This window comes from Megalops cyprinoides, chromosome 23 (genome assembly GCF_013368585.1).
Source record: "Megalops cyprinoides isolate fMegCyp1 chromosome 23, fMegCyp1.pri, whole genome shotgun sequence".
Taxonomy (NCBI): Eukaryota; Metazoa; Chordata; class Actinopteri; order Elopiformes; family Megalopidae; genus Megalops; species Megalops cyprinoides.
The window spans coordinates 23,516,967-23,529,752 of record NC_050605.1 but is presented as its reverse complement, the minus strand read 5'-3'; the positions used below and the strand labels follow the sequence as shown (position 1 = coordinate 23,529,752).

At 48.7% G+C, this 12,786-nt stretch overlaps 1 protein-coding gene across 1 annotated transcript; it reads right to left on the bottom strand.

The window, feature by feature from the left end:
- Window positions 1-6,775: 6,775 nt before the first annotated feature.
- On the bottom strand, window positions 6,776-11,869 carry sapcd1 (suppressor APC domain containing 1). Its single transcript, XM_036518528.1, has 4 exons — window positions 11,428-11,869; window positions 8,602-8,748; window positions 7,669-7,830; window positions 6,776-7,125 (listed from the first exon to the last, which is right to left on the bottom strand). Exons 1-4 carry the CDS (start codon window positions 11,512-11,514, stop codon window positions 7,045-7,047), a joined length of 477 nt encoding a protein of 158 aa, XP_036374421.1. The 5' UTR covers window positions 11,515-11,869; the 3' UTR covers window positions 6,776-7,044.
- Window positions 11,870-12,786: the final 917 nt, after the last annotated feature.

Sequence of the window (12,786 nt, the reverse complement as noted above, 5' to 3'; positions counted from 1 at the left end):
TAATCTATAAATCATGTATGTTTGTTCTTAAGTGTTCTTGTTTATTTTACATAAATACAAGTCTATCATATCCACATACCTGTCTGACACTAATTTCATTTAAGATCTGCAGGTGCAAATTATAAGTGAAATATGTGTGTACTGTACATTAGACTTACCTGCCCTTGTAATACTGTTAATCATCAAAATGTTAATCACAGTCCCAACATGTTTTAAATATTCTTTCAATAAACTGTCAGTCAACATTTTGCACTTCTTAAAATACAAATAAAGTCAGTCTGTATAATTACCACTGTCATCTGCAGTATGAGACCTTTTTCCATGTCACAGAACTGCAGTACTGTCTGACAGACAGCACACACATTTTGAGGCTTTATGAAACAGACCATCGATCGGTTTATTCTCCTACTCTAACACTTATCAGTGGGAAGCATGAAGTTATAATCTCCAGAAAGATGAACTAATCACCACATTCGCCACTGTTCTTTCTGAATGCAGTGTCTTCACTTTTCAGGTAAAGAGAAAGCAAGTCAGGCCTGTATTCACACCCTTCATATAACAGTGTGGCTTCACGGAACATCATGCTCATTTCTGCGCAATAACATGGAATTATCATGTGATAACTATAATTTTTAAAACATTTAAAATAGTTGACACAGATAGAACACGTCTGAATGTATTTTCAAATAAATGCCACTCAAACCTGCATGTGAAACACTACAAACATATCTGAATGGATTCTCATGTGCACTCATATCTCCAATTCTGTTTTTAAATATATTCCTGAATTCAAATACTCTGACTTTAAAATACAGTATATCATGTTATGAGAAACACTCTACAATGCTGAAGTAAGCTACTTGGCTCAATGTTTGAACAGGAAATAGTGTTCTGAAGAGATAAACATTGCTGTGAGAATGGATGAGTTTGTACTTGCCGGAGTGAAACACTTCTCCTCCTCTCACCTGATGGAAAGGATGTAATTAAACATCCACTGAAATCAATCTGTGTGATGTAAACAAGACATCACCATCAACAGCACCATACCATGTGACTAAGAACACTGCCAAATGCACCTGGAAAACATTCCAAAACCATCGCATGCACCAAAAACACTGACTATAAATGACGTGTTCAGTGCACATTGATGTCACAGTCAGTTCAAAAGATCTACTGATTTTTTGGAGGACCCTTAAAAACCCATCAGAATTCTGTACCAAACAGATTATTAAAAAATCATTGCTGAAGTCCAGGAGACCTTATATCAGAAAATTAAAAAATATCAGAAAAAAAAACATTTAACTTGTGGGAGATGGTAAATGTTAAGTCCACAAATAAACCAAGTAGAGTGCCAAGTAGCATGCTTTCACTGAATTCTGTCACGGCATCTTGACAAGTTTTTTCTACACGCTCTGAATCACAGATCCTGGATCTGTGGATGACCCACAGCCTGCATCTCCTTCCTGACACTGTGAGGAAAGTACCTCAGCAAGGCCCTCACAGCTCCCAGGAAGAAGACAGAGACCCTGAAAACCGCAAAAATGCCACCTTCATCCAGGTATCCGTCTCTGCCTCCATGTGTGAGAGGTTCGACAGGCAGGGGCACGGGGCGCACTCCTTAATTTGTCTAATAGAAAAACAATCTGTGAACTAACCAAAGCCAGTGAAAGAGGGCGAGAGGGAGAGAGAAGGGAGGACCAGCAGGGCCGGGAACCGCTGAACCATGCAGGTAAGGAAGAACGCCTTTCACTGTCAGAACAGCGTGACATCCCAACAAAAGGGGCCTGCCTCTACAGCGTGAATTAGACCCAATAATTAACGTTGTGCCGGTACCCTGGTCTTGATGGTTCAGTGGCAGGCTTTGGGAGGAGAACGGCAGCTACTTACATGAAAGCCAGCTCCATAATGGCTGTTTTCCCCGAGATTCTAATCGCACATGAAAATCAAATTCCTCAGTTTCATCTCTCTCCCAGAACTTCTTTACTTTATTATTTTTGTTGTGTAAGACAGGGAGTGTGAGATAAGGATCTGTTTCCACCTTGGAAACAGTGCACATTCTTGCAGCCGAATGAACTGTACAATAAACAGCAACACAACAGGTGAGACCACAGGAAAAAGGCAAGTCTAAAAAGACAATTTCCATGTTCCATTTTGAATACATAAAACAAGACATTCTAAAACTTCTAGCAGAAAACCTAAAACCCTTAAGCAGGAAATCTTTCATGTGAAGCCTATAACATTTAGTTTCATACAAAGGGCAAATACCTGCACTTCAACCTCTAAAAAAAAAATCACCTCTTACCTTTCAGATCTGAAAAGCGAAGAATAGCATACCAATTATTTCAAGTACTCCATCTGGATCTGATTTTCTATTTCACCTGGATAACCAATATCTACTTGTAGAGGTAGTCTGAGACCATGACTCTGAAATGAATAAAGATCACTCATTCGGCTGAAATTTTGTTCACACACAATAAAAGAGCTTTAAAGGAAGCTGTGTGCAGGTAATTCTCTTTAATAGACTATGTATCACTCCCAGGCACTCGAGTGTATGGACGCACATACAGTATGTTTTACGGGTGTGCATATTTTACAGTTGTATGTTTTATGGATGTGTATGTCTGTGTTCCTGAACTCAGAGGCAATAAACAGAGTCCTTTTTAGAGTTTCATAAAAGCTTCCCTTTAGCTTCCCTTTTCATCTTCACCAACGTTTAACTCCTCTATCGCTCAGCCTGAATCTCAGGCTGTGTCTCAGAAACCAGCGGCTGTTTCTCTCACTCTTTCAAAGGACCCTGTGCACACGGACATCCTCTCATGCTCATCCAGCATGTGAAAGCTGTGAGCCAAACTGCAGGGGCACACGGCTTGTGGAGGGGTTCGTTCAGTTCGGCTGTGATTCTCTTTGAATGAGCGCTGTTGTCTCATTTCCTCCTTATCTTCCCCACACACACAGACAAGCTGAACATCACATTTCTGTAACTTCAGGGCAGCGGATACCCGTCACTCATCTCTCACCCGTCAGTCATCATTCAGACTATCAAATGCTCCCAATGAAGGGTTCTCTGAAGGTTCCCTAAGGGTTTCTGGGTAACAGAAAAGCCCAAGGCTTCTCCCCATTCCTTTTTCAGGAAGATGTTCAGTCCTGTTGGACAGAGGGTGAACAGTTCACTGGTGATGTGCTGTGCACGGTCACCTTAGCACAGGGGGAAGCCACTGTAAAGCCACTGTTCTCTCACTGATTTTCAGCTCAGTTCATCTGCAAAATGAAAGTTCTGAAATATGAATGATACATTTCCGTACCCAAACTCCTGCTTATTATTTCACAATAACTTTCTAATCACCCACACAGAGACAGCACCGGTGGGGAGTGGACGGCTGTCCCACTGGACAGCCACTCACCTGGGAATCACAGGTGGTCACAGGCAGACACAACAGGACCGTGCTCCCTGCACCGGCAGGTGAGCAGCGCGATAAGCAGGCTGGAACAGAGTGCCGGCGTGGGCCGGCCGTAAACACACCGCCAGCACAATGCCATTCCTGCCGTCTGCAGAAGATTACACTAACCAGACTGTCAAGATCTTCACAAAAACAAGACATATCTGCAAAACAGAAATCAAAACAAACAAACAACTACATGTCTGTTCTACTCGTGCCAATGCTGACAGGAACAGCAGGGGTCGAATGACAGCCAGGAACACGGTTTTTGGGATTTTTTGGGGGGCAGCGCACAGCCAGGCAGCCAGGCAGTGCAGAGCTGACCTTTACTCTGATGGTGTGTGAATGAGCCCGGGGCCACCTGATGCTTCTGTGTGTGTGTTTTACGCTCCAGAGAGGAAGAAATCAGAGTGTGGAGAGGCTTCTGTGTGTTTATGCTGCAGAGAGGAGGAGAGAGGAGCTCCTGTAAGTGTGTGAGAGGAGGAGAGAGCGCAGCGTGGAGAGGCTGCTGTGTGTGAGAGGAGGAGAGAGCGCAGCGCGGAGAGGCTGCTGTGAGTGTGTTACGCTGCAGAGAGGAGGAGAGGCTGCTGTGAGTGTGTTACGCTGCAGAGAGGAGGAGAGGCTGCTGTAAGTGTGTTACGCTGCAGAGAGGAGGAGAGGCTGCTGTGTGTGAGAGGAGGAGAGAGCGCAGCGCAGAGAGGCTGTTGTGTGTGAGAGGAGGAGAGAGCGCAGCGCGGAGAGGCTGCTGTGTGTGAGAGGAGGAGAGAGCGCAGCGCAGAGAGGCTGCTGTGAGTGTGTTACGCTGCAGAGAGGAGGAGAGGCTGCTGTGAGTGTGTTATGCTGCAGAGAGGAGGAGAGGCTGCTGTGAGTGTGTTATGCTGCAGAGAGGAGGAGAGGCTGCTGTAAGTGTGTTACGCTGCAGAGAGGAGGAGAGGCTGCTGTGAGTGTGTTACGCTGCAGAGAGCAGGAGAGAGCGCAGCGCGGAGAGGCCAGGCTGTGCCAGCGATGGAGGATCAGATAGCGCTTATCGCTGCGGGACCACCAGGGAAGGGCTCTGCGTGCCGCGACAGGAGCCTCGCGGGGCGGGAGGAAGTGCACTAAACAAAACAGCAGGAGAGGAGAGTGCCGGGCACACGACACGGGCACGCTAACCCTGCGAACCGCCCGCACACGACACGGGCACGCTAACCCTGCGAACCGCCCGCACTGCACCGAGCCACTCTGCTCCACACTGCACTGAGCCACTCTGCTCCACACTGCACTGCACCGAGCCACTCTGCTCCATACTGCACCGAGCCACTCTGCTCCATACTGCACCGAGCCACTCTGCTCCACTCTGCACTGAGCCACTCTGCACCGAGCCACTCTGCTCCACACTGCACTGAGCCACTCTGCTCCACACTGCACCGAGCCACTCTGCTCCACACTGCACCGAGCCACTCTGCTCCATACTGCACCGAGCCACTCTGCTCCACTCTGCACTGAGCCACTCTGCACCGAGCCACTCTGCTCCACACTGCACCGAGCCACTCTGCTCCACACTGCACCGAGCCACTCTGCTCCACACTGCACCGAGCCACTCTGCTCCATACTGCACCGAGCCACTCTGCTCCACACTGCACCGAGCCACTCTGCTCCATACTGCACCGAGCCACTCTGCACCGAGCCACTCTGCTCCATACTGCACCGAGCCACTCTGCTCCATACTGCACCGAGCCACTCTGCTCCACTCTGCACTGAGCCACTCTGCTCCATACTGCACCGAGCCACTCTGCTCCACACTGCACCGAGCCACTCTGCTCCATACTGCACCGAGCCACTCTGCTCCATACTGCACCGAGCCACTCTGCTCCACTCTGCACTGAGCCACTCTGCACCGAGCCACTCTGCTCCACACTGCACTGAGCCACTCTGCTCCACACTGCACCGAGCCACTCTGCTCCACACTGCACCGAGCCACTCTGCTCCACACTGTACCGAGCCACTCTGCTCCACACTGCACTGAGCCACTCTGCACTGAGCCACTCTGCTCCACACTGCACTGAGCCACTCTGCTCCACACTGCACTGCACCGAGCCACTCTGCTCCACACTGCACTGAGCCACTCTGCTCCACACTGCACCGAGCCACTCTGCTCCACACTGCACTGAGCCACTCTGCTCCACACTGCACTGCACCGAGCCACTCTGCTCCACACTGCACCGAGCCACTCTGCTCCACACTGCACTGAGCCACTCTGCTCCACACTGCACTGCACCGAGCCACTCTGCTCCATACTGCACCGAGCCACTCTGCTCCACACTGCACTGAGCCACTCTGCACCGAGCCACTCTGCTCCACACTGCACTGCACCAAGCCACTCTGCTCCACTCTGCTCCACACTGCACTGAGCCACTCTGCACCGAGCCACTCTGCTCCACACTGCTAGGGGAGGGACAACCAGACAGGCCACACCAGGCCAAGGGGTTTGTGTTAACGGCATCTAAATCACCAACCAGCACCCATAACCATTACACTTACAACACCATAAAGACTGACAGGAACAGCAGTTATTTAAACAGTGCGTGCCCCTTCTGTCTACCGCACAGAGGACTGCCAACACTGCCAGCTTCTCCGGAAAAAGGTCATAGCTTCTGATTTATGCATAATACATAATAAATGATATATATACACATTTGCAAACTGTAGTGTTCTGGATTCATTTTGGGTCCCACACCTGCAGTGCCACAATCTCAGCCTTAGTGATTTGCAGAACAAAAACAACAGAAAAAAGATGAAATGAACAGCTCTGAAACGCCAGCCTGGTTCTCTGTGGATGAGCTAACCTTTTCTTCATTCTGTGGAGCTGAACTGCGCAGGTGCTGCCATCTGTTGTACAGGATTGAAAGTTACAGTTTTCATTTGCTTTCCCACAATGCAGTGCAAAAGCACTGGAGGCACACTCCAGGTGCTCTGTTCTCATTCTCAGATCAGCTCCACCACCCCAGTCCTAAATGCCTACCATTTTGTGTGAAGTGAGACTGCTTATCCAGGATCAGTGTTTCAAGGCAGACCCCCGTCTATACTTCATCTACTATACGCAGGATCAGTAATACACTAACACACCAGGCAGACAAAACCATGGAAGCTGGCGCCTGTCATTTTTTGCAGTGATAGTTCTCAATTACAGCAGGACAGGGTTTACTCCAAATGGCAAACCAACACCAACTGCGACACATCTCAGATCTCCAGCTTTCATAAACCAACATCAACAGCTCCCAGATATGTAGTCATTTCATCATTTTAATAAGCACATATTGGTTATATTAAATGATATTTTTGTACACACAGTATGCAATTATGGTATAATTCACAGGAGCATATTTACAGTAAAACTGAGGGTTGCCATGTAACCGAAGGGCAAGACTCTTCTGAAAACTCTTGCTGTAGTTATGAGTTGTTATCACTGTGACTGAATGAAGTCCATTTTGAAATAAAGACATGTGGAAAATATACACACAGACAAGCGTGTAGCTAGCGCGTCGGTGTGTTGAACAGTGCGTCGGAGAGTGACAGCGTGTAGCTAGCGCGTTGGTGTGCTGAAGGGTGCGTCGTAGAGCTGCAGGGCCTACAGCTCACCAAGCTGCTGAAGCAGGCTGTCCCTCTCCTGCTCCAGCCTGGAGATGCGCAGACTCCGAGCGCTCACCTCCTGCAGGAACACACAGGAAAAGCCTAAGCACACATTTTCAGGACTTCCTTTTTCTGTAGAAAACTTTTTTGACATTTTTTATAAATGGTCATAGAGCCTTATTATTTACGTATTTATATCTGCATTTTTGACAGAAGTACTATGATTCTGTGCTGGAGAACAGATTTTGTCTGCTGTCTGTGGCTTTGAGTGATATGTAATTATGTCGTTGTAAAATCCAAAATCATCTTCATAATCCTTTTTTGGGGGGAATGGGAGGGGTGCCATGCACACTGCATCTTCCTCTTTAATTCCAACCTTGCAGTTTGCATGATGACCGGCATTCAGTATAAAAGCAGCAGGATGACGCAAGAGATCAGCTCTTAATCACTGAGCTGGGGCTTTGCGTCAAACAACAGACGCTCATCGCGAACAGTCCCTCTCAGGATGAGGGCAATGGGAGAGGCTGAATGAACATGGGGAGAGAGAGAGACTGGCAGAGAGAAGGCTACCTGCATGAGCTCTATAAAGAAAGCTACCTTTATGTGCTATAGAGAAAGTTACCTGTACGAGTGCTGTGTTCCGCCAGCGGAGGTTTGACAGAGGATCTCTGCTTCGTTCTGCGTAGGGGACAGCAGCAGCAGCGGGGTCACATACGAGGTCTCCCAAACTCCCATTCACTCTCTGCATACAAATCCTGAGGAAACACCTCCTGGCTGGACTCTCCTAATGAGAGAGAAACAGGAAGAGAGGGAGACGGGGAGGGAAAGAAAAGGACAAGGGGAGGCAGAGAAAGAGAGGAAGAGGGAGGAAATGAGCGGTGAACACAGGGAGGGGAAAGGGGGAGAAAGAGAAAAAAGGTGGGGAGGGACAGAGAGAAAGAAGGAGGGAGAGGGAGAGGAGGAGAGAGGCAAGGCAGAGAGAGACTGAGTTGCTGTCAGATTAGCGATGTGATTCATTTATCAGATTGTGGTTTACTACTTTAGTGTGGTAATTTTTTCTGTTTTCCAATGTGAACAACATTTAAATGGCACAACATGACAATCAAGGCTTTTTGGACCTTGATGCTAGGGTCTGGGGCGAACTGGCTCTCTGACTGCAAGCTCTGTATGTCTGGCACTCGCTCTGGCTCTCTAATTGCAAGCTCTGTATGTCTGGGACTTGCTCGGACTCTCTTGGAGGTCTGCACGGCTGGGACTTGCCCTCACTCTCTGATTGGGTGCTCTGCACACCTGGGACTCGCTCTCGCTCTCTGATTGGGTGCTCTGCACGACTGGGACTCGCTCTCACTCTCTGATTGGGTGCTCTGCACGGCTGGGACTCGCTCTCGCTCTCTGATTGGGTGCTCTGCACGGCTGGGACTCGCTCTCGCTCTCTGATTGGGTGCTCTGCACGCCTGGGACTCGCTCTCGCTCTCTGATTGGGCGCTCTGCACGGCTGGGACTCGCTCTCGCTCTCTGATTGGGTGCTCTGCACGGCTGGGACTGGCTCAGGTACCTGGGCCCATGGGGCTTCCCCAGCACTGCCCTGCTTGTGTCGGTTCTCCTCCAGCCGGCACTGGTACCACAGCCGGGCCTGCTCCAGAACCTGCAGCCCGGCCCACAGGCAGTCCTTCTCCTTCTCCAAATCCTTCAGCCTCTTCAGCTGAAACAAGACACAGCAAACGGGTAAGAGCCTGTTTAGCTAATCACTAAATCTGTGAGGTCAAAGCAGGGCTGTGGTCCAGGGCAGTCTGGGAGGTTGAGTACTGGTTCCACCCAATGGAGAGTTAAGGCTCATGAGCAGGGAAGAGGAACCAGGATAATGGAAGGTGACCATCCGGGTGCTTGACAAGGTGCTGTGAATGGAGAGACTAAACAAATAAGAATGTGTCACTGAGGTGACCACCGGATTCAGGCTTAAAGCAGAGAGTGAGTCAAAGCAGCAATGTGAGGAATGGCCCACTCAGCACATCATCACTTTTACTGTAAACCTCAGTTGTACACCTACAGTTCTTTTAAAAATGCAGTTCATTTACACATTACATTACTGGCATCTGGGATCTGAAGACACCACCGTCCATTTCAGTTCATATCCTATGAAATACTACCATCCCATAATAACATCTGTGGTGTGATCCAAGCCCAGGACAGCCACCTGAACATGCTACCAGTGCCCATATTGAGATTGTAAAAATAGCGGCATGTGAAATAAGGCATCCGCTCACTCCTAGTCTGCTGAAGAGGAGAAATAAAGTTTCAGTTTTTAGAGCGAGTGAAGTGTGAGAACTGAATGCTGTGCTGCTTCTGACTGAATGACAGTGCTGTTTCTGTGACAGCTTTACGGACAGCGTCTGGACACCGCAGATTAGGAGGCAATGGTAAAATAGGCTTGTTCTGCAGCTCAGTGCGGCTCTAACAGGAGCGCGATGTGTAGCTGCCAGAGGAGCATTCGCAGGTTCTGTGTGCGGCTTCGAGTCCTCTCATTACACACCCTGCATCTCTGCTCCAGTTCAAACACATTCACTCCCACTGTTCTGCCTTCCAGACCAGGACCCTGAGCTCCTCCACACCCACATTCTGAGGCGCCTTTCCCTGTAAAGCGTCCCGCAGAGACGCCCCCCACGCCCTCGCTGCACACGACTGCCCTTTCCGTAAGACGTGTGCATTACTCAGCCCCACTGCTATGCAGGGGTGTGCGCCACCGCCCCAACACAGAGCACAGCCAGAGGAAAACGCAAAACCAGCAACACGCAAATACAGACCTGGGGGATCTCCTGCTTTCAGACTGCACTGCGAGGGCAGAGAAACTCAGCACTGCCTTTAACCCAGACTCAATCACACGAATACTGACAGGCACAGCACATGCTGATGCCTACAATCACTGTATCCACTAACCTGTACACACTCACAGTATTGCTCTGTACCCACTCACAGTAACGTTCTGTACCCACTCACAGTAACGTTCTGTACCCACCCACAGTAATGCTCTGTACCCACTCACAGTAATGCTCTGTACCCACTCACAGTAACGTTCTGTACCCACTCACAGTAATGCTCTGTACCCACCCACAGTAACGTTCTGTACCCACTCACAGTAACGTTCTGTACACACCCACAGTAATGCTCTGTACACACCCACAGTAACGTTCTGTACCCACTCACAGTAACGTTCTGTACACACCCACAGTAATGCTCTGTACCCACTCACAGTAATGCTCTGTACCCACTCACAGTAACGTTCTGTACCCACTCACAGTAACGTTCTGTACCCACTCACAGTAACGTTCTGTACACACCCACAGTAATGCTCTGTACACACTCACAGTAATGCTCTGTACCCACTCACAGTAATGCTCTGTACCCACTCACAGTAACGTTCTGTACCCACTCACAGTAACGTTCTGTACCCACTCACAGTAACGCTCTGTACCCACTCACAGTAACGTTCTGTACCCACTCACAGTAATGCTCTGTACCCACCCACAGTAACGTTCTGTACCCACTCACAGTAACGTTCTGTACACACCCACAGTAATGCTCTGTACCCACTCACAGTAATGCTCTGTACCCACTCACAGTAACGTTCTGTACCCACTCACAGTAACGTTCTGTACACACCCACAGTAATGCTCTGTACACACTCACAGTAATGCTCTGTACCCACTCACAGTAATGCTCTGTACCCACTCACAGTAACGTTCTGTACCCACTCACAGTAACGTTCTGTACCCACTCACAGTAACGCTCTGTACCCACTCACAGTAACGTTCTGTACCCACTCACAGTAACGTTCTGTACACACCCACAGTAACGCTCTGTACACACTCACAGTAACGCTCTGTACCCACCCACAGTAATGCTCTGTACCCACTCACAGTAACGCTCTGTACCCACTCACAGTAACGTTCTGTACCCACTCACAGTAACGTTCTGTACACACTCACAGTAACGTTCTGTACCCACTCACAGTAATGCTCTGTACCCACCCACAGTAATGCTCTGTACCCACTCACAGTAATGCTCTGTACCCACTCACAGTAACGTTCTGTACCCACAAACACTCACATTCACATCAACAATCGCACAAATACACTCTGTACCTACAATACCAATAAATGCCCCTGGCTCAGGGAAACTCCAATGCACTTAGAGTCACACAAATGTAGACATACTGTACCTGATAAACCCGGTCAACTGACAGAAATACACCATACCCACATACACACACACATACACACTCCACTGACAGAAATACAACATACCTACACACACACACACACACACACACACACACACACACACACACACACACACACACACACACGCTCGGTCCCCGTCTCACCCAGAGGAAGAAGCGCAGAGCGTCCAGGCTGTGTAGGCTGCTTTGGAGAGGGATGATGACCACGGTGTAGGACTCTGAGAACGCCATGGAGAGACCCAACACACTCGGGACAGGAGGGGAACCGACAGAGAGGGAGAGACAGAGCGAGGGGGAGAGACAGAGAGGGAGAGAGAGACAGACTGAGAGTGAGAGACAGAGCACGAGAGAGTGAGGGAGTGGAGTGGGAAGCACCGCTGCAGGGCGAGCTGATGAAAAATTCCACGTGTCGCTGTGATGGCTGCGTTATTGACAGAGAGGCTGGGGACTGCAGGGTGAAAAAAACGCTGGTGGAAAACAGGAAGTTTGGAGCAGGCCGGTCAGGGCCCCTGCGCCTGGACACCCCAGAGGAGAGCGCACAGGCACGGAAACGGCAGGGACTCCCCAGGGATCCAGACCCTCCTATTCCAGCTGTCAGTCAGACAGGAAGAACGGGCACAAACACTTTTTTAGAGTTTCACCCTCTCCCTGTTCCAACATGTTGTGGAATGTGCCTTAACTTGGGCTGAAAGAACACACAAGGCATGGAGGTGCTTAAACCCAGAGATGACAAATACCAGCTACAGTATAAAACACCATGAACTTTCAGTGTGGACCGACAATGACCTTTTTTATCATCGTATTTACATATCAATACAGATATTCATGGACATAAAATGCTAAATATAAGTAAACCTCATTAGAACACACCAGCAAACTCCAGCCACACAAATACACACACACATACTATACACGTGCATGTAGCCTCTCACACACATACAGAATCAGTAGTCAATGAAAACATTGTGATTAGTCCGACAGCAGCATCGGCGGCTTACATAACCAGAGCTGAAGGTCCTGAGGTCAGAGGTGAAGAGAAACACAGCACTGATCTAGCACTGCTTTAACAGCACCAACCCAGGGATTTTAACACCCCTCCCCCTTTCATGAATATCAACAGTGTCATCTCCATCCCTTCACACCGCAAAAACACAGCTTTACTCCAGGACCATATTACTCCTACACTAGTCACTCTTTACTGCCTCACAAGCTGTAGCTACATTAGGATTAATTATATCGGTATATGAATGTTGATACACTGAACTAATAAATACAGCTAAAATTACAAAACTCCAGCTCTCTGTAAGTTGCAGAGAAAATAACAGCAGAAAATAACTTCCTGTGAACCCTAACACACCACAGTCTGTGGACTAGACAGCTGCACAACCAACCACTTACAACTGGATGCAGTAAACTTTTATTCAGGACCAATGATATCCATTTAAACAAAGGAACATGGTGGAGAGTAATGAGTAACAGGTTAACATGAACATAAACTTCAGG

What these genes read in the sequence shown, in the direction of transcription:
- sapcd1 (XM_036518528.1), bottom strand. Translation starts at nt 11,514, where the DNA reads ATGGCGTTCTCAGAGTCCTACACCGTGGTCATCATCCCTCTCCAAAGC. An exon ending in CTCTGCGCTTCTTCCTCTGG is followed by an intron (nt 8,749 to 11,427) that starts GTGAGACGGGGA and finishes GTCTTGTTTCAG; the next exon opens with CTGAAGAGGCTGAAGGATTT. An exon ending in GGGAAGCCCCATGGGCCCAG is followed by an intron (nt 7,831 to 8,601) that starts GTACCTGAGCCA and finishes CTCTCTCATTAG; the next exon opens with GAGAGTCCAGCCAGGAGGTG.